Source organism: Embiotoca jacksoni, unplaced genomic scaffold (genome assembly GCF_022577435.1).
Source record: "Embiotoca jacksoni isolate LCO1_2020_lvr unplaced genomic scaffold, fEmbJac1.0.p SCAF_7, whole genome shotgun sequence".
NCBI classification, from domain to species: Eukaryota; Metazoa; Chordata; class Actinopteri; family Embiotocidae; genus Embiotoca; species Embiotoca jacksoni.
Window position 1 is genome coordinate 16,498,041 of NW_027185425.1, and position 22,261 is coordinate 16,520,301.

Genomic DNA, 22,261 nt, shown 5'->3' on the forward strand with positions numbered 1-22,261 from the left:
CACTGTCCTCTCCATTCATGGTAATACTTATTGTCTGTTTATGGACACAGCTGGCAGCCTGTACATGTGTGTCATTATGAACTGTGCATATAGTCTTTGCGGAGTTCGCCAGCTGGCTGCATCTTATCTATCGGCCCCTGCTCGCATATGATCGGTTGGCAGCAGCATCATCTCGCTGCTGGTTCGGAAGCTCATAAAAATCCACTCCAATGTCAATCCATCAGCGTTAACCAGCGGGGCCCCGTCCCTGTCGCACTGTTAGCAATATGGTGTCCAGGTACACAGCGGCGCTGAATGTTTGGTGCTTTCTGGCTTTTATCACCCAGACTCTACTGGAGAGATCTAATTCAGCTGGGAGTGAGAGAGCGGACAATATTAACACATTTATCACAGATATGTGGATGGGGGACAGAAAGTGTGGGTCGTAATATGACTGCTCAATGTGAAGATTGATAAACCAGTAAAAGATGAAAGACAAAAAAATCTGAAAGGTAGGTAACGAGGAAGAATGTAAGAGATAACAAAAACTAACCTAGTTAATGATAACTTTAATGTGTGCAGAGCTGTTAAATCAATACCCAGTGATTATTTCCCTCCATTTTTATTTCCATTGTTCTGTGTGACGCTGCTGCAGCAAAGTCGATTATCACTCCAATGCTGCCACACTGTGGTGGACTGAGGGAGTGCACAGCGGGTCTCCAGATGCAAGAGCTCATGTTCATCTTGCATGTTTTCTAACAGGAGTCATTCATTCAATGGGTTTTCAATGAGAAACAAAGCAACAACTATAGTTTTATTTATTTATGAATTTACATTTTCAAATGGCAGGAACCATCGATAAAGCTGGTGTAAAACTGCTGGTGAAACTTTTTTTGACCACTGTTTTGTCTGCTGAATGTTCCCCTAAACTAAACTGATTAGCTCAACCTTCTGAAACTTTATCCTCCGATAATTAATTCATAATTTTATTTATCCAAAAGACACATCTGTTTCATGATGTGTTTTGGCTGTGAGGTTTTCCCCTTGGATGGCTTGTCCAGTATCCTCCAAAAGTTGATGAGGTCCCGTTAGACATCGCTAAATACACACTGGGTGTCAGCGGTGACTCAGTGCTGTGAAGTTGATTGACATTTCCTAAAGGCCACTGAGGCCAGTTTGTCAGTGGGAAACACTTCAACGAAACATAGGTCATACTGTAAATGAGAGAAGGTATTGATTGGCAACTGATTAGCAGAATCTGACTTGAAGCACGGGAGAGTGTGTTACAGTCAAGATATCTGCTTTCTGCACATCTGTATTAAGTTACTTCAGTTGGCGCGTTTGCACAGGAGATACAACTACCATGCTAAAGGCCAAACAGCCAAGTAAGCTGAAAAAAGTTGTTTTCAAAGTTGTTTTTTCACAGACTGAAGTGTTCAACTGAATTTTTTTGTCCAGTTTTCATGATGCAACCTGAAAAGTCTCACTAGCATGGCAATAAAAAGTGAATTTGTTAAAGCTAAAGGCACCCGCTAAAACTTTTTTTTTTTAAAACAGGATAGCAAAAATAATTTTTCTTCTCCACAATGAAATATATTTCATAATTTTCCCCCCATGCCATTGTCAAGTCAAACACATTTTTTTTTACAATGTTAACATGCTAAGATGATAAATCCAAGCATGGTGATGCTATTGTGTACACCCTTACAGAAACAAATTAGGAGTTTCCTATGTTTTCCACATGGGACACATGTAATCATATGTATGACACATCATACCACCACATTATATGATAACATGGGAAAAATATGTGGGAACGTTTTCACTTGGGAAAATACCATGCCTTCATACATTATAGCATGAAAATGTTTCCTACTCACGAAATACACATTTTACATGTGCACAATCTTTTGCACATGAAAACTTCCTGTGGATTTTCTGGAAGGGCCCAGGCTATTCTATTTCAGATGTGTTCTGTCATTAACTCTGAATCTTAAATTTTGTACAGTTCTGACCAATGAAGCATCATTAAAAGTCTATCAATGTCTGCGTAACTAATTTGGTGGCAAACCATTTAACAGAAGTTGAAATATTTCACCCATGTAATCTAAACAAATGTAATGGACCGACCGCACTTACTCTCTTCATTAAAACTAATGAAATTGTTATTTTCCAAAGATACGAGGAAACGCCTTGGCAGAGGGTTTTATGGGTAACTGCAGGTCACACAGGCTCAATAACGCATCACGAAACCTGATAGGTTGATTTAGATCCTGTCAAGACATATAGATTCCAAACAGGGTGAAAACAATCAGAAACTTAGAAGTATAAAAGAAACCATCTGTGCACCCACGTCTAAATGTACTCCAGTATAATTACACTCTTAAGGCACCAACTGAAGCGTATGGCTTTCTACTTTTGTTTTGGACTAACACAAGAGTCGACAGTTATATACATCACATTCTGTATGGATCCAACCAATCATGTTTACACTTTTGTGAAGTCAGACAATATTAAATTATGACTCTCAGTACTTCACTATCATTTTTACCCATATAATATCTGCATTGTGCTTATGGCTCATTTATTGACAACATACGGTGAAGTGGTTTTCTTGAGTCAGTGAAGCTGTTCATCCATTCAGTGTCCTCCAGCATGGCGGTACTGAAGAGGAGTCTTCTTGGGACAGATAGTCCCATACAAGATCTGATAAAATCACAAACACATCTCTGCAGACGGAGGTTTTGAAAAGTGTAACTGACAGACGCTTTCAGGTCGTCTCAGGTTCCAGACCTCTACTTGACTTTTATCCAGGCCTCTATCTTACTCCTAATCTGAGAGCATGAAGCTGAGACAGTCGACATCGTGAACAAACTTATAATTAAATGGCTGCAGTGTGGAAATGATGCATTTCCACAACGTAAAAGTTCATATTTCAATGCTTACTGAAACTTAGAGGCTCCCCTCTAAGACGTTTCTTCACCCCATTCCTCTTCTGTACCGTTTACATCGGCAGTCCTCCCGTCTACTTCCCTCCACTGGTGTTCTTTTTGGTGTTGTGTTTCTGTGCAATGCCATAGGGGACGTGCGCGGCAATGGTACCCATCTCCGCCGCTCCCTCCACGTGAAACATCTGATCGTCGAAGTAGATGTGCGGCCTGATCTTCTCGAGCATGGGGCCCTTCGGCGCGCCCGCGAGGAACAAGGCCTCGTCGATCTCCAGCCCCCAGGCCCTCAGCGTCTTCAGCGCCCGGATCCCGGAGCTCGCCGCGCTGCGAGCTGTGACCAGGTAGGTGCGTATGGGGCAGTCCAGGCGGTGGCCTTTAGCGTAAAACTTTTTCTGGAGCTTCCCCAGCGCCTCCAGGAAGCCCTTCAGGGGACCCTGCCAGACAGGAAGGGCTGGTGAGGATGTGTTTGTCTGTTGTTGTGTATTTCATGCCTTGAGTTATCAGCTGCTGTTGCTTTGTCATGCAACACAAACAAACTCTGATTGAGTTAGCACCTTTTTTTTATCAGTCCATCAGTGTGACGCCTGCACAGCTTGAGCTAATTTCTTGAATCGCTGCCTGTCTGACAGAACGACACGCCAACTGACTCTGTCTGAATCTATTACAACTATTTATCATTTTAAATAACATATTCATAGAATAATCGCCTATCGAAATCGATTTTATATGAAGATGTGTATAATAATTCACATGTGATTAGGGCTGCATGGAAAAGGTAATGTAAGGATACAGATTGGTTTTTCAAGCTCGTCTAATTTATGTTATCATTTTAGTGTGATTTCCATTAGAAAATACAAACATGATCGAGTAGCGTGTCCTCATTTTCCCTCTCGTGCTCGAAGAATTTGTCCAGCCCGTGGGCCTTGAAGATGCGTTCGGACTCGTCGGAGAAGAGGACGGCGTCACCGTCGAACGCCACTCTCAGCTGGGTCTGTGATACCTCTGTCAGCTTCTCTGACATGAACATGGTGGCTGCTGCGATGCCTGAACACAAACACACGTGGAGATGTGGAGAATAAAGGACTCAACGATCACTTGGTTGAAGGCGGTTAAAGGAAAGTGGTGGTTGAAACTTGATTTCAGTTTCCCGAAACTTTATTTCTCTTCACTCCATTGCACTTTAATTTACCTTACTTCATTTCCCTGCACTTGACTGTTTACTTCACGTCATTTCGCTTCACTGAACTTTGCTTCTTTACCTCACTACACTTCACTTCTTAACTTCACTGCAACTCACTTCTTTAATTCACAACAATTCACTTCCCTATATTTTACTTTTTTACTTCACTTCACTTCACTTTGGTGTACTTTATTTTTTTTTATTTTTTTTACTGATGTTGTTTATTGGGTCATAGTAAACCAGACCTCTCCATGCCAAGTTAAACCCAGCCTTACATACAGTTTAATTTCACTTCATTTTACTTCAGATACAGTACAAGTGCAGAAAACCACATAGCGGCTGGATCAGAACAAAGTGAACAGAAACATTATTTGCTCAAGTAAAACTGGTTCTTACATATCACTTCACTTCACTTCACTTTACTTCACTTCACTTCACTTCACTTCACTTCACTTCACTTCACTTCACTTCACTTCACTTCACTTCACATCACTCCACTCCACTTCACGAGCAGACAATTTGATGCCTGCAGACAATCACATGCTGGTTGAGTCAATTAATCCAATCACTTCACTACACTGCAATCACTTCATTTCAGTTCGCCCTCTCATTTCCTGCTACACATGAAGCAAATCAGGAAGGTTTTCACTGGTAGAGCTGTAGTGCTTTTAGAAAACACCATCAGAACAGATTATTATAATGCCCTTCATTTTACAGGAAGTATTAGCAAATGGCTTTAGAGCTCATGCAGACCTTTCAAGTGAAATGTCAAGGACACTTCTGTTGCTTAAGTGTGTGTGTGTGTGTGGGGGGGGGGGGGATCCCACCGTGTTGTTGTATTAGTCACATAGAGCTTGTAAGTTACATTGAAGAATGTCCCTGAAGTCACCTTGAGAGGTACGTGGTCATGCTGTGATCAATCAGCGCTTCGGTTAATTTCCCCCTATGCACTCACACAGAGGCCAAGTGTGTGACAGTACATGCACTGTGTTTGTTTCTGGATCTTAATGCTAGAAAATCCTCATTTCTCAGCATGCTGAGCTCCGTTTCGGTACAAGCTTTCCCGTTTTTTGACAGCGACCATAATGCTGCATGAAATGTGCATTGAACAGATTTAAAAACCTTCAGAGGCGGTTGTCACCTCAAGTCCCAGTAATTTCTCATCAGTATACTCTGTTTGCAGCATATTAACATCTGGTGTGTCTTTGACAGACAGCGGTCCACATTGTCAAATATTAAAGCATATTCAGAGCCGCAGCCTGAGCAAATGGGATGTTGGTATTTCCTTTACTGTACGTCTTGATATGTCACGGTACGCACGAATCCATTAAGGAAAATGTACAGAGAGTAAATAATCAATATGCTGATTTATGGTAATGTCACTGCTGCACTGGAGAAGATGTCAGTCACTGCTTCTTGTTATGCAAACAGGACAGAAATATTTAACAATGTCCCAGCTCAGTGATTTTTGTGTGGGATTGTGTGTATGTAGCTTTGTACTGCTTTCCATTTAAAGTTAAAAGCAGAACTTGCAGCACTTCCTTTCGGGCAGGACTTTTATATTTGTTATATTGGGTTATAAACACGATATTTTTGCAAGTCTTATTTTATTTATGTGAAATCACTTTTAAAACATTTGAATGGGCATCAATGGGTGCCTGAAAGGTAGGCGAGAGATTTGAAAACTGCAACAGTTTTCCTTTGAAAAAGTTCTGTTATAATGCAACTGTATAAGCAGTTTAATAAATTGACCAAAACATGCACACATTTTTGCTTTTACAGGCTCACAGCTCTCTTGGCTATGATCAGGTATTCAGAGCATCACAGTCTGAAAGACCTCAATTTCTTTCTCGAAATTAGAATAATCCATCATCAAGGTGTGTAAAATCAGAGGCCTGTTTCACTCAGTTTGCAACACTGACGTGGTGGTGATCTATGGGGCTAAATCTCTGCAATAGGTCAAGAGCATGCTCTTTGAGTTTGAGACTTCAGACTCAAATAGTCGCTGCTTGCTCGAGGATTTGCTCAGCACTCAAAACTGTACGACTGCACTCAGATTTCCTGCGCTTCAGTTTAGCCCCGCTTCCTCACACTCCGACTGCTTCTGTGCGCTCGCAAAGATTCTGCTCTCAGATCTCAGCTTTGTGCTCCCAGATTTTTGTTAAATGACTTTAAATGAATCTTTCAAATTCCCCCAACCAACAGAGTTCCAGGAATGCGATGACCAACAAAATTGCCGGGTACACCCGCTTTCTGTCTTGCAGTGTTCCTGATGGACAGTCACTGTCTAAGCTGATTAATACGTCCCGCCCTGCAGGGCCTTATTAGATGTGTTTATTTTGTTTTAGTATGTATGATATTGTGAAAACATGAAATCATGCTCTCACATTGAAAGAGCATGCTTTTGACTTTTATCAGTATTATTTTCCAATAGTGTTCATCTGGATACATTTAACTGATCAAAACAAAGGCACCATGCCAGAGTGTGAGAGCCCTGTAAGAATTACAAATATATATATATATTTAATATTAGAATTATAACCATTTGTGACCAACTATTTTTATGTCCAAACCCATGACTCAGTTACTCCAGCAGCCTGATTAGAACCAAATGCATAAACACATTTTATGAGAATCAAATTTCAGGGAATGTATCCAGTGTTTGGACTACTAAATCCCAAGAGGGATTATTTAATATCTGTAGAGATGATATAATAAACAGCTGGCTCAAACTAAGAATTCATGAAAAGAAATAAAATTAACAACAAACAAAAACAATATTCATGCAGGCTTTGTTACAATAACATCACTGTGAGATTGTGAAGATTTCCTTTTAAAAATAATAAACAATTCTGTATATTAGTTAAAAGCATTTTAAGCTCTTAAATATAGGAAAAACTAAGATCTGGTTGGCCTTTTGTTGGGAAGTCAATGTACTACAAGGCGACTCATATATAGCTATCAAAGAAAAAATACGGACACTGGTACATCTGTCAACTCCAAAAGTCCGACAAGAAAAGGCCCTCGAGGGCGAGAATGATGAATCCACTTCACATTAACTGCCCATTAGGGACGCTGTAAGACCTAAAGCAAGCACACCCTCAAAGAGGCAGTGACATTTCGTTGTTAACGTCATTGCTGGCATTCTATTGGTTGGGGACTTTTGGCAGGGTTATTTCAAGCAGAGATCTGAGAGCAGAATTTAAACTGGAGTTAAACTGGAGCAGAGGACATCTGAGTGCAAGCGTACAGTTTTGAAAGAGAGCGGAGAAAATCTGCGAGTGAGCAGTGACTATTTTAATTCAAGGAAAACTTTTGAGAAAGAATATTACAATAATTGATTGTAAAAACAAGAAATCATGCTCTCAAACTGAGACAGCATGCTCTTGACTTATGGCAGTGATATACCTCCATATAAAGACATTTGACATGTTCTATATAAATGTCATGTCATTAATATGGAAGAAATAGCCCTACAACGGACAAAAAAGTCAGACACTGAAATACTAGTAAGCATATTCCCTGGTTATGTTACAAATGTTAACATCCTAAATAGTTGTTGTTGTTTTTTTTGCATCCATACTCTTAAACCTTGTAGTACCGTAGATCTCATCCATGTGTGCAGTAGTGTGCGTGCTCACCTTCAGCCAGCGCCTCCCTGACCTTGTCGGCATCAGCAGACAGGTAGAGGTTGGTGTGCCAGGCCTTCAGGTAACCAATCGGACTGCTTCCTCCCGTCATACAAAACCTCTCAATGAACAAGTCTGGGGACAAGAGGAACAAACAGCAACACGGGTTTTGAATTTCAGTTCATCACTTGTGTTAAATGTCAACATTCAATATACCAGCAACATTTCAGATCCGTTACAATATTGTTATGTGTATTTATTTGTTTACAAAGAAATCCAGGCAACATCACATGACTGGGAAGAAATAATCCGTGTTTGCACTCTGACTTTCATGGAGTTAAGTGACATGAGGGGTCAGGGAAGGTGAAGTGTGGGTGAGGACAGGGTGAGAGGATAAACTTACAAGTCCTTAAAAAAGTGGAGCAAGTCCAAAGATGGGGCTCACTAGAGGAGAGGGAAGACTTGAATGTGGGAGGGGCTAGGAGGAGGAAGGAATTAAGACTGGTGGAAAAGTGTCCGTTTGCCTCTTAATACGCTGCTGTGACCTGATCCAAGGAGCAGCGCAGAACAAGAGGAGCCTGATATAAAGTAATTATATCCATGATTACGGAGCTGCAGATAATTTCAGTCTCCTCAGGTAAAGTGAGCTGATACTTAAGAGGGAACTGTGAGAAGGAGACTCTCAGAGAGGGCACAGGAGCGGAGTAATAGACCAATGTTGTGATGGAGGAGGTGACAGATGAATGTTATAATATAATACAAAGGTAGACGACCCCTCGAGTTAAAATGAAGAAGTAGTGAAGGAGGAGGTTAGTGTGAGTAGTAGATTTATGAAAAGAGAGGTGGCGACGTTACAGGCTTTAGAGATGCTTTTAGACTTGATCCACATTGAAGGTGCACTACTGTCATTTCGTATTGAGGCTTCTATGAATTGATGCAACAGAGGCCAAGATATCCTTAATATTGTCGCTGCAAAGCTCCAAAGTGCTTTCCCATAATGCAACAAGTACTAATGAGGACACTATACCCCATCAATCTAAACAGACACGCCCCCAAACATACCTAATGTCTAATTAATGATGGAATTATTTTGAGAAGGACACTAGAACACTGATTAGAAGGAGTGAATTTAACTAATGACACTATAATGACTTGTTGAAAAAACGTATTGACTTTGTATTTCGTGAGAGAAGTTGACAATTTTTGAATGGGAGTCTACTGGAGCCAGAGGTTTTCTGGGAGCCAGACCCTAGTGGCCCTCAGTGGTATTACACTTGCAGGGACTTGTGCATTGTCGTCACTTGTCAGGCCCTAAGTTTGCGTCCACTTTGATATAAAGTCAATGGTGCAGACCAGTGTGAGTTAAATAAAACACACCATTGCAATGTGTGTGCACAGTTTCTTTCAGTGTCATTCTGTGTTGTAATCTGTGTTAACATCATCCACTGTGGGCTCTGATATTATCCCGTCACAGTGTGCACAATGAAGACAGGACATGCAGACAGATAGGTCAGCGCTTTATTATACTGAAAATACAGCGAAGTAAAGTAGGCAGAACAGCAACAAACATGACCTCGATGCAAAGTAGCACCTTCTCGTTAACACGTGATATTCATCAGGATGAAACGAGCTAAACATGGGAAGTCGTGAGCAACGTATGGTTGCCGTTCAAGTGGTTAAATCGTAAAAACACCTTTGCAAGGCAACATGGCCGGCGTCTGGAAGCCACACAGGCTAACACTTTAGCAAGCTAACAGGCGGGTAACGTAATGCAGGAAAAGGCTCAGAGGAAAAGATGAGGCTGTTGGGAAGATCAACATTTTCCTCAGACGTAGACTATTATCTAAGTTAATAAGAGTAACTCTACATTACTAAAATGACAATATATTAGCTTCACATCCAATGGAAAATGAACTTCTGGAGCTTCTGCCATAAACAGTTCGGTAAACCTGCCCTGTAAACTCTTTTTATTCATTGAATACAACTCATAAGCACTCTAACCAAAGATAATTTTTTGATAAATAATAATAATAATAATAATAATAATAATAAATAATAATAATAATAATAATAATAATAATAAAACAATCATGTTGTTATTTCCCATCCCATTAACTTATTCTTAAATTTTTCTGATCTTGCAACCAAAGTCCAGCTTGTTTGGTGCCATTTTAAAGACATAAGAAAGAAACAAAGACCCACAGATACAATGTGACTTCTAAACAGGCTTGAAAAAAACATGAAACATGGAAACTAAAAGAAACAAAGAGCTGCTTGAAGCCCCCTGAGTGATCATTGCACCACTCAAAGAACTGGACTATCTCTAAAGATTTCCTAAATGGTTTGTTTAACTTTGTAGTCGGGGCCCTGGTGAGTTTGCCCCTCCCCGCAATGTACTGTACATCGTCCTTTCAAACCTCTGAGGTGGTGATTGCTGGAGCGTGGGAGTCACTCGAGGGGAACATCTTCACCATTGATGTCTTTATATCTTTTATTTTTTTCTCCCTGCCTGCAAAAATGTTTTCATATCATCTTTCTCTGTTTGATTCATTTGCTTGTTCAAAAGATCTAAAACATGCTAATAGCAAAAGCAGGAAACCAGCAGGAAGACACCGCAGAGAATGAGCAGCTTTGTCGCTCTCAGAAGCGAATCGCGGTGTCCACGTACGGTCGGATGTTCCGCATAGATGAGGCTCAAATATTCATGTCAGCACATGAACTCTCATTTCCTGCACGCAGAACACATTACAGAAGCTGCCAGTCATCCCATCCCTCGACTCCGTTGATGTATAGATGACAAGTGAATGCACGCCTGTCACTCAGAGGCAGTTACAAAATGTATAGCAGTCCCTAGTGATGCAACGAGACAAACTTTTTACTTCCTCCTACCTCTGGTAAAAATAGTCATGTCAGCAGATGATGAAAGATAAATGTGTATTTGAATGTTTCTCTTTGGTTTTCGTTTTAAGATTCAAGCTAAATGTTTCGGTCTTAATAATCTTTTATGGCCGACCCACCGCACAAATGATGTTGGACAAGCTCTTATCGCTGTGATCCGAGAAGCCATGTTTTCCTTTGGTTCTGTAGGAGAGGTCAGAGGTCAGGGGACATCGGGTCCGTCATGCGGAGAGCCACCAGAGAGATCTAACACAGAAGCATCTGGAAGGCCGTGTGTTGCTTTGGTGGCTTTGCTCGGACCTGTTATTCTTTCGGGCCTCTTTGATTAGTCTTTTCTCCACAGGGGCATAAACTTGAACTCTTCGCGGCCTGAAGCTCTGAGGATCTGAAAACGTTAGAGGACCAGGACAGGAAGTGGTCTTTGAGTAAGACGTCATCACAGGATTGGAGATTTTCCCTGGGAAGGATCCTGTCAGTCAGCTGTTCATACACTCCGATGTTTCCCAGCTGAGCTTGCGTCAGGTTCTGTTTCCTGACCGACTCGGATTATCTCAGAACATCTGCATGCTATCAGTGCTGATTGTTGTTCTCACAGTTGTATAAGTAATGTTAGAGGAAAACCCTGGGCCCTTCACAAGTATTAAAAGCCAATGTCATGGTTGTCTTGCTGCCTTCAAATGGAACTTGTGAGCTCGAGGTTACAACATGGGAAGCTGTGTGCACCGTATGGTTGGCGTTCAACTGGTTAAGTTGTAAAAACAACGGCGACATGGACAGCGTCTAGAAGCCAAGCTAACAATTTAGCAGGCTAACTCACGGTTGATGTGATGCAGGAAATGCAAAGGCTCAGAGGGAAAAGGTGAGGCTGTTGGGAAGATGAACATTTTCCTCAGACGTAGGCTGTTATCTGAACTCTACACGAATAAAATGAAAGTGTATTAGCCTAACATCCAACATAAACTGAACTTCCACATCCTCTGCTATTTCCGTAAACGTCAGCAAACGTCACAAATCGTGAAAATGGGGGTTCTAGAAAATTTAGAGTTCTGACATCGTGAACGCCCCGAGAGGGACGTTCATATGGACTCTTCTCGTGTACATGATAAATGCGACCTCATTTGAACGTTGGTCCCAGTTTCCCAGTCAGCAGCAGTCACCCACTAATCAGTCATTAAGAAGTATGCGCTGTCTGAATTCACTATTTGCCAGATTATCGAAGCAGACACAATCCTGTTAAATGTCTGGATTTAACCTGTTTGTTTAGATAAGCCTGTTTTTGATTCCTTTGACTTCTTCTTCCTCGGCTGAATTTATTTTGTCTGCTCAAACCCTCCATAGACTAAAGACTCAGCTTCTCCCCCGTTCTTTGTTCACCTGTCTAGAATTTTCTGGTCTCAGTTTCTGTTAGTAAATATTTCTGCTAACTAAACACCTGTTTCTGATTCATACATTTGGATTCGTGTTCCTGCTGAATTCGTGAGTTCAGTTAAAACTAGTGAAGATTACTTCATAAAAATAAAAGTCTGGTGGGTATTTTTTACTTAAAGATTCCTCCAATGAAAATCAAGTTTGTTAACATGTTCATGTGGTGTTTTTTGCAAAAAACTTTACCACAGGAGATAGTTTGGTTTGTTAGCATGGTGTGCGATGAGATGGTAGTGGGCTTTATATATCCGCTATCCTTCCCAACATCCTGCAGTGCATTTCATAAATGCTAAAAAAGTAATCCAGACAGTGATTATGTTGCTACGTAAACATAACTGAGAAAACAATGCAGCTGTTTATAAACGATTTAGAAAAATCACAACAAATGTCTTAACAGATTCCACCATGCAGTTTCTCTCATGACCACTTGGGGTCTCCAAAGTGCAAAGCAGCTTTAAATCACTACTTCACCACGTTTTCTAAAATAATTATGGTTCAGATGTAGATATCCAGCCTCGTCCCAGCCTCTTTGATTAAAATACTCAGTCCAGTACATTATGACACAGATATAACATTTCTAAAATGCATCGAAGCTGTTGGGGACCTCAAGTAAAGCAATTCCTGTTTTAGGACACTGTCAGTTGTGTCGCAGATATAGGAGGAAATAGCTGACAGCTACTTTGAAGGCATGAAACTATATGTCAGCACATCAGATTATTTTCTCCCTTCAATGTAAAGAAACATTAGGTCTATTTAAACTCGGGGTTAGAATAAGTGACTTGGGGGGGCACATGTTCAATTTAACTACATGGAGTGTGAGGTAATAGGCTTGTCAAACTGATGTCTACGTGTGTGTGTGTGTGTGTGTGTGTGTGTGTGTGTGTGTGTGTGTGTGTGTGTGTGTGTGTGTGTGTGTGTATGTGTGTGTGTGTGCTTGAAATCTCATATATCATTACGTTATCGTTGTGCCATTACCTCATGACAGGCATCTTTTTAAACCCAGTGTCCTGTCTGGTGCATTGCATTTTTTTAATTGTGCCACCGAGGGTCGCCAAAAGTCATTGATTCTACACACACAAACTTCATTCAGACTCACTGTGATGGTTGATGGTGTTGATGAGCCGGATTCCCACGTGCGCGTGGTTGTACGTCACCAGAACGATGTCGAACAGTTCCTCACTTTGTGGGTACAGATCCCGCAGACGAGCGTTGACCGTCTCCAGAGCCTGTCCGGAAACACCAAACAGTCAGCTGAGAAGCTCTGGAGAGCAACTTGTGTCTGTGTAATTTCTTTGTGGAACTTTAACCTTGACGAAGGGGAAAGCAGGTCCAGGGGTGAAGGGTTCGTTCTCGTGCTCGATTTGGTATCGCAGGTATTCCTCCACGCCTTTCTGCTCATACACCTTCTGCTCCAACTCGGTCCGAAACAAGACCCGGGAGGAAACAGCAATAGTCACGGCGTTCTCCGGCTTTGGCTGCAGGAAAAAGAGAGAAAAGGTGGAAAATGGAAACGATGAAGAGGAAGAGGGTGAGAATGAGGGAGCAGTAATGTCCCAATGAAATGATGACTGATTGCACATCGAAAGGAGAGGTTAGGTATGGATAACCTTGTTTTTGACCTGAAAATACACCCTTCTAATAATACTTTGTATTTTTCCATTTTACAGGCGTGTGTATGCCACTTTGACCTCTCGGGCATCGTCAAAACTTTATCTGGAGGCAGTTTAGAGCTCTTAACATGCAATGTGTTTTCATTCCTAAGGTATCAAAAAATGCGAGTTTGTCATAGCCAGTCGCATCAGAGAGATATGCACCCCTGATAAGCTTCCTTCCTACCACGTGTTCTGCACTGACAAGTAGGTTGAAAAAGGTCACGTGACGAAGTAGAAAGAGATTGAAGTCCTTTTAGGCAGCAGGTCTGGGTGGATGGCAGGAACAAACCCATGACTTTCACATGGGAGACTGGTGTTTGAGTCTATGATAAAACAAAAGTCACTGATGCCTTTTTTACCCAAACTATGATCTTTTCCTTAACATATTCATGTAGTTTTTGGTGCGGAAACTTAAAGCAACTTGTGCGTCTATATGAGATGCGACTGGCTTTGATAAAAGGTCAGTATTTGACACTTTTGGAATGACAATGTTTTGCAGCATCACACCACATGCTGGGCTAAACGTTATCTGTTGTAATGTCATTACATAATCGTGAACATACTGCATGAATGAGGATTTCCCAGTAGAATGATGTCATCTCTAATCATGGGATAAGAGGACTATGTATGCTCAAACACGTGACCATGATTCATTCACAGCAGCAGCAGGACTGCAGTTCACTACAGCTTCATCCAATTTACAAAAAGATGGTAAAAATGACTGGGGAGTTTTAAAAAGATGGATGATTTTTAAAACGTGAGGCACCACAGACATAACAACAGATGTAACCTATTTCTAATATTTTAAACACAAGAACGCACACCAGACGATTCAGTCAGATTTGTGTCAAATCAAGATTGTATCTGGTTATATTTTTGAAGGTCTAAACAGCAAAAAAAATACATTAAATGCGAGTTTTGCAATCCAGATCCAAACCACATTTGGAGGTGGTTTGAATTGTGATTACAATCGGATTTCAACTGATCCGTCTAAGTCCGAAAGCTCTGCTGGGTCAGATTGTGCCAGCAGCTCCTGTGTCAGAAAGCCATGTCCCCAGTGAAGCTGCACGTACTGTATGTCGTTCCCACAGCAACCAATGCAGATAGGATGGTGATACACCAAATCTGATTCACTTGCAAATAACAATGCCTTCAGCCTGAACAAAGTTTGGGGTTTACACAAACCATGTAGAGTGACAAATACAGGGACTTGAGATCAACGATCACTACAGCTGTCAAAACGTTCTGTGTGGAACTCCTTCAAAGATAAATGAAGATGAGGTGCCGAGCAAACTATGCAGGTAGAGCTGGCATAGCTAAGAAGATTAGACTGAAGTGCCGAACAGACAACACCTCCCCTGATCAATAATCAATATACAGACAAAGTGAGTTTGATATGAACATATGAAGAAGAACATACTGTATGCTGGACATGCAGCATAAACAACGATGACACTTCTCATCAGATTTGTCCAAGACGAGGGTTTTAGAAGTTGGATGGCATTTGTTGAGCCGAGTTCACGGAGCAAGTGAGTCCCACGTTCTCTTGTTTAGTGGAACAATAGCTGAATAGTTGCGAGTGAATATCGGATAGTATTTTGCTTGAATAGACCATCCCTACTATTTGTCCACCCTCATTTATATTAAATAGTCACCAGAGTAGCAGCGGAGCAGTGATCATTTGGGAGCTCTGTTTCATTTTCATCCAAGACTATACTCCTCCGTGAACCCACATGAACAACACTGGATGGCATGGCGGCATCATGTTGCACTCATCATGCCTAATGTGTGCTGTTTGGAGGGGCGGGGGGGGGGGGGGGGGGGGGTCAGCATTCCTACAGGGGCAGCCGGCATGGGTGCCAATGGCAGGCAGCTGAACTCAGATCACGCCTGGGTGGTGGGTAGAGTGTGGTAAGGGGGAAGAGGGGGCTGACCAATGTACAATAAAGTGTGTGTTAAAGTGTGTACTGTTCTAATGTGTTATTAACACCTACACTGATCTGTAACCCACTTTCTGGTTAAATGTCAGATATGCAATATTTGTGCCCGTGAATCTGTGTATCCACATGCATTATGTGTGTGCTTGTTGTGACTGTGGGAATTTGAGTGCTGAGACAATTGCATGTTTGTGTCTGAGCCACGATGGATGTGTTCTTTTAAATAGGCCACAGCAAGAGCACTGAACCATTGTTCCTGTATTTAGACCTGTTCCGTCACAACATGTCTGCCTGCTGACATGTCACCTACTTACCTGTTAACACTCACACACACACACACACACACAAACACACAAACACACACATCACCCTGTCAGGATTAATCCTGACGCACATCTAAATCAGATTAAAAATGTTATTTGACCAAACATGATCCGGTTTCAACAATTTCTCCTGTCAGCAAAGTTCTGTACTTCTGTTCTGTACAGGGGATGTTTGTACCACACACTCGAGAGGTTTAACAGTGCGGGGAAAGTAAAACTAAAACTATATGAGGAGATTTTTATCAATAATTAAACCTTAAGAAACCTGAAATTCTGCTTTGTTTTTAAACTAAATCTAAAATTGTAATGTCCAAAAAGAGGACATGAATGTGTTGAAATAAAGTGAATGAAAAGTTATGTGTCATGGGAATCAGTGCAATTTTTTTTAAAGTGGATTTCAAACCTGTCCTTTAAAATTGGGTCTTCCATATGGTTCCTTTTGATAAAAGAAAAGTTGGGTTAAAACAGAAAAATCATAAACGCTATCTGTGCTTGGTGAAAAATGAGGGAAAAAACACATTTGGTACGCTTTTCAAAGCCAAAGTCATTACGTTACGTTTGGCCTCTGTTCCTTAAGCTTCAGTATCTCAATGTAATCACTATGTCAGCAAGTCTTTCATTGGTCTTCCTGAAAAATAAAGCGCCCATGGATCAGTACAACAATTGCCGTTAAAAATCCATACATTCATCTCAGCAGACTGGCAGCTGAGGTGTTGAGTAGTCATTTTGAGAAGTTGACATTGACCAATTTAATATGTGGGGCTTGGTGTTTGTCACGAAAACATAAATCACTACAATTTTACAACAATAGTTTTTCAAACAACTGTAGTCCTTGTAGTCCAACTGATCAGGCTCTTGTTGTAACCGTAGTTGCAAATTTTCTTCTGGAACAAAACCACCAAGTTGCAGTTTCACTTCAGCTCTTTATGTCACTGAAGTTGCTTTTTTTTTTTTTTTTTTTTTTTTTCAAAAAACATGCTCAAAAAAAAGAAAAGTTCATGTGCACCATCTGCCAACTAATGTTAAAATTCAAAAGCCACCAAAACGTACGTGCAAATGTTAAAGAGCCACAACTGTCCGTTGGTTCTTTAAACTCAGTCCGGCCAGTGACATCCAGCACAGTGTGGATCAACATGACAGCACACATGAAGATGCATCGGGTCAGGCTGGTGGTTAGTGGAGGGGGGGTGCATCCGTGATCATGCAGGGCAACATCGACAGCCGTCACACAGGAGGTTAAAAAGGAGGGTGAAAGGGCAGCACTGATGGCCGCTCAGCAGCCACGGACACAACGTTTCGAGCATGACGTGATGGGGTGGGGGGGTCATACTTACGAAGAACACGCCTCCCTCCACTTTCCGGGTTCGCCGCCCTGTCACCTTAGCAGAATGACAGGTTGTTTTTATTCATCACAAAGAATTTTGTTTACATCTTTAAATTTCCCTGAAAGTGACCTGTTTTTTCGACACATTCACACATTATATTTAAAACTCTCGGGGAAAGCACATTTAAAGCGCCTTGTTTGCAGCTATGCAGATGTAGGAGACCTTTGGTGCGGCTTAACTGCTAGAGTCAGTCGACTCTATGAATAACATGTCACTCTGGGTCTTTGCTGCGATTCGATACTGGTAGTGTTTACTGCCTGCCCTCTCTCTGTGGGCCTCTTACCTCCTGGGAATGCATCGATCACAAGGCCCGTCTGCACAGGAACCCGCGGTAGCTGTAATCACCTCACACCTATTGATTCGCGGGATGCCAAAAGGCGAAGTGTATATAATTAAACGCGTTATTTGAAGTTGCACCAAAACTACCCTCTACATATTAATCCAGTCGGAGCTTTGCCAGATCAGCAGGGCTGCTATATCTGTGTGTAACCCAGATCAGTGACTCATCTGTTATTTACATATCAGAGGCTGCGAGACATCCCCTCTCTCCGTGGGGGGAATGAAAAGACTAGAGATGGAAAGGATTTCCAGGCAACAGGCAGAGAAAGACCGGGGTGGTGGGAGGGAAGCAGTGGGGAAAACGAAGAGATGCGAGTGTGGGTAGAAAGTGACGGGGTGGAGCAGCAGTGGGGGCGCTGATATTTATAGATAATGTGAAGGGCAGTGATGATGCAGTCTGTTTGAGCCTTGGCAGATATGGTAACACTGAACATGGCCAGTAACAGCAATGTTTTTGGGGGGCATTTTATTCCCTTTATTTGATGGCGACAGAGTAGATGGAGAGTCGGGGAAGGATGTGCAGCGAAGGTCCAACGAGCAGGGATTCAAACTCAGCCTGCTTGGGGTATTTGCACCCATGTGATAAGCACCCTGACCCCTCGGCTGTCGGGTGGCCCCGGTAACAGTAACGTTAACGGAGTGGTTGGTCTGAAGTAAGGCCATATTGGTCTTAGATTAAAAACTGTATGAACCAGGGTGTAACAGAAATCTCAGATATGATGCGTAATAACATTCAGCGTGTACAGTATTTGATCAGTGGTGCGTCATGTGCCTTGTAAGAAACCTGAATTGGATCATTTGGAAAAGACTATGGCTTTATATCAAACTCATACATCGAGCCACAATCAAGAACCATTTGAACAACAAGTCCGGTCGCACATGTTACAGTCCCAAAGAGCCCTGAAATTCACAGAGTCTGCGACTTCATGAGGGAACAGGTGAACCGTTGCTGGCTGCGTTCAGATGTGACTCATGAGATTGTTTTTACGACACGGGAAGTTGTGGGCATGGTAACACTTGGTACAAGTGGTAAAGATGGGAAAAAAATCTAGAAGCCACTGAGGCTGTCATAGCTGGAAATCTATCAACAGAGAATCAGGAGGGGAATTTCGTATTGATTGTGGGACAATAAAACTCTTGTAATAATAAAACGTTGTGTTAAAGTTTGTCTTTGGTACAACTGTAAAATGGATATTTTAAGTCTGTTATTTAACATGTACGACATTTAACAATATACCAGCAGGAAATAATCACACTAGGAATTGTATTGTACTGTGTACTATGATGGATAAAACAAAATATTGGTAACACTTGAGTTGAAGGGGTAAAAGACTGACAATCCATCGAAATGATGTCCTGACACGTACATCAATGCCTCCTTATGAATGTCGATGATGAATTTTGTCACTTTTAATGCAAAGCTGAGGTTCTTTTGGGATGTTTTTGTCATTAAAATTTAGATTCAGACAACTTCACTGATCCCAAAAAGAGCGATTCATCAGCAGCTTCCCCAGTCCATAAAGTCGTTCAGTCAGGCAATACAGCAACATATGAATATGCATGGGTCGATACGAGGGAACGAGCAGCAGGTACAAAGAAGTTATAGTCCATACAATTTAGTGCAAATTCAAAAAATGTCTCACTGTTATACCAACTTATCCCAAACAATGTCTCACTTTTATGCATAATTTCCTTAACATCAGCTACAAGTGAGGCTGATATGTTTATGGCAGGTTATGTTGTCTCGGTTCATGTCAAGTTGTCAACTTTGCATTAAAATGTAGCTTACATACCAAATAACCAAATAACACTTAGTGACAGCAGTCAAAAACATTCTGAACTCAACTTCCTCATGGAGCGTGTCATGTCGGTCTTCTCGTGTTTATTTTAGTCCGCTCAGTTATAATTCATCATCTGGTCTCACAGACTTTCAGTTGAGTTGCAGCCCTGTAATCTGTGTGGCCCATAATAATCCCAGTTTACTCTCACCCTGTTGCTGTGTGTTCTCACTGTTTTAGAAGAGGGGAAGAGATCAGGCTAATATCCGTGCTGTGCATTAGACACTAACGCAATGCAGTAGTTTTGTTACTGATAGTTAAGCACTATCGTCGGTGCGTGGTGGACGTTTACCGTCTGAAAAAACACAGTCACTGCACTAATCCTCCCACAGCAGAGATTACTCAGCGTTTAGCTACTTTCAGCCTCCAGTACCTTGACTTCAGTTTGCTTTCCTCACGAGCAGTTTGCTCACTCTTCAGTAATATTCTGGTGTTTTGTTCTTGTTCATTTCTTGTAATACCAGTTTACTAAATGTTTTGGTGCATTTAATTCCCCTTCAGAGTCGCTCAGAGCGTCTCAGCAGCTTGTTGCCTGATTCCCTGGGAGTGCAACTGCGTGTCCTCTTAAGTATGTTGATGTTCTGCAACGCTATAAACAGCACGAAACCTTTGCCAGCGAGTGTGACTGCCGCGCTTTTAGTCGTGAGCTCAGATTCATGCTAACCTTTTACCACCTGGAGCTTGACGTCTCTGTAGTTTGTCAGCTCTGGAGGCAGAAATATTGACCAACTGAAGTCAAAAATAGCTTTTTATAACTTTTACAGATGGTACCCAGAGTGCTACTTCAATATAACACATGCAGAATTTTTATTTAAATTATCCTTTTAATCTGTTGTGAGTTTAGTTTCAAACTCTTATTTTGAAATGCAGACTGTGTTCCACATGGCGAATCTTTAGTCGTAAAGAATAGAAGCACTTTTATTAATTGGACAAAATCAAACGTAACTGAGACTTTAGACCGAAGTCCAGTAAAAAAAAAAAAAAAGGAGTGACAAATCATAAAAATAAGTAATCTCGTTAGCTCATTAGCCTAGCCTCTACATTCTTAAATGGGATGATCTTACAGGAAACCGTTTGAGACGACTTGTTTGTCTGCATAGAATTACCTTAACAGAAGTATGTAACAGGACTCTGACTGCAGACTCACTAACACTCACTGTCCCTGACCTTGCCTGACCCCTGGTCCCCCTCATTTATGAGTAATGCGTTAAACTGCACGAAGGCGACATAAACACCTGATTTAAAAGAATAAGCTGAGGGATCAGCGTCAGGGCAGAAGAGGAGAGAGAGGAGGACAGAGGCACGGTTGGTAGAAATGTGTCGTCTTTAAGAAAAATACCTCTGATGTGGATATTCGGCTTAGTAATAACAATAAAGGCACAGATGCACCGGCAGCTGTGATTGGTTGGTGAGACTCACCGGCTTCGGCTTGCCGCTGAGGCCCAGGAGGTCTTGGTCAAACTTTTCTTTCTCCTCCCATGATCCTCTGCTGTCCCCGTTGGACGAAGGGGCCACTTTGAGCTCCTCGACTTGTCCGCTGATCACCTGCACAGGGTCCAGACTCATCTTCACCATAGAGGATCCCTCTGTGTCTGGGCTCCCGAAGTGACTACCACACTACTGTACCTCGGATAAAGATTCTTCTCAGGAAACTCAAATAAACAAAATGTCCCGCCACAGTCCGGAGCATTTACGGATATTCTCCTGTCAGGTACATAAGGAAGTGTCTTCTTCCTACGTTGTCTTGCCACGGCTCTGAAAGCAGCTGAAGTGTGAAGAGCAAAAGTGTTCCCTCCTCTGCTTCCTCTTCACTTCTCTGTACCCTCTCCCCCCCCCCCTCCCGCCCTCCGTCCTCCCAAGAGGATTATTTCTCTCTGCATCCGACTCCAGAGGACATGAAAGACTCATCCACGACCATTATCCCACACACAGTTCCTCCTCTATTACAGTAAGCACGCACACACACTGTCCTTTGAAAGTGTTTTGCAGGCTGTGCAGCGGTCCATCTGCTGCTACCTCTCTGTGTCTCTCTACCCCCCCGTCCCTCCCTCCCCCCCCCCACACAACACGTCCCATTCAATCAGGTCCTCAGCGCCCTGACTTCGTTGGTTCCCCTTTCCCCCTGCTGACCAATCACAGCCCTGCTTCCTTATTCAGTGCGCCCACGCCTCCCATCCCTTTCTTCCCTTGCTGTCTCCCGTGTTGACGGTGCAGTTTGCCCAAGAGGCTAATGGGATGTTTCAGGCACACAGTAAAAAGTCCACAGCGAGAACTAGCCATCATGATGAGCCATTTAATCTCCAGGCAAATGAAATGGCTTTTTTTTTTTTTTTTTTTTTTTTTTGTGAGACAGGCTGGTTGGTGGCAGATCAGGTGGAAAACTGGCAGAAATGATCTTTATTTTTACATTTTCTGCAGCGTGCTCCCTGTTTTTTGGCACTCTACTCCTTCGGATCTGAAAAATGGAGGTATAAGCAAGCTATACCTACTTTAACTGAACATAAAACTGTGACATATCAAGAGGTTTCTACTTAAATAAAAGCTCCTGTCCGTGGGTGACTGTGTGAGAGGGTGGGGGAGGGGAGGGAATTAGCCTAAAGCCAGCAGATAATGGATGTAACCTTCATTACAAACCAAGGTTGGACACCGTGTTAAACACAGGGGCCATTAGTCACCAGCATTTGAATGCAGCTCAATGTCCCGCAGCCAAACGCCTCTCTGGTGTGTT

General features: G+C 42.1%; 1 protein-coding gene across 2 annotated transcripts; it reads right to left on the minus strand.

The window, feature by feature from the left end:
- Nucleotides 1-780: 780 nt before the first annotated feature.
- Nucleotides 781-21,558, minus strand: nt5c1aa (5'-nucleotidase, cytosolic IAa). 2 transcript variants are annotated; one of them, XM_069176214.1, is made up of 7 exons: nt 20,953-21,558; nt 17,306-17,350; nt 13,367-13,534; nt 13,156-13,285; nt 7,749-7,871; nt 3,787-3,971; nt 781-3,361 (listed from the first exon to the last, which is right to left on the minus strand). In XM_069176214.1, the coding sequence occupies exons 1-7, from the start codon at nt 21,106-21,108 to the stop codon at nt 3,005-3,007; spliced, it is 1,164 nt and encodes a 387-aa protein (XP_069032315.1). In that variant the 5' UTR covers nt 21,109-21,558; the 3' UTR covers nt 781-3,004. The 2 variants fall into 2 exon arrangements, with proteins under 2 accessions (XP_069032315.1, XP_069032317.1); XM_069176216.1 differs by lacking the exon at nt 17,306-17,350.
- Nucleotides 21,559-22,261: the final 703 nt, after the last annotated feature.

Coding starts and splice junctions, on each gene's coding strand:
- nt5c1aa (XM_069176214.1), bottom strand. CDS start 21,108: ATGGTGAAGATGAGTCTGGACCCTGTGCAGGTGATCAGCGGACAAGTC. Junction 17,351..20,952: donor TCAGCGGCAAGCCGAAGCCG/GTGAGTCTCACC, acceptor CATTCTGCTAAG/GTGACAGGGCGGCGAACCCG. Junction 3,362..3,786: donor AGGACACGCTACTCGATCAT/GTTTGTATTTTC, acceptor CCTGTCTGGCAG/GGTCCCCTGAAGGGCTTCCT.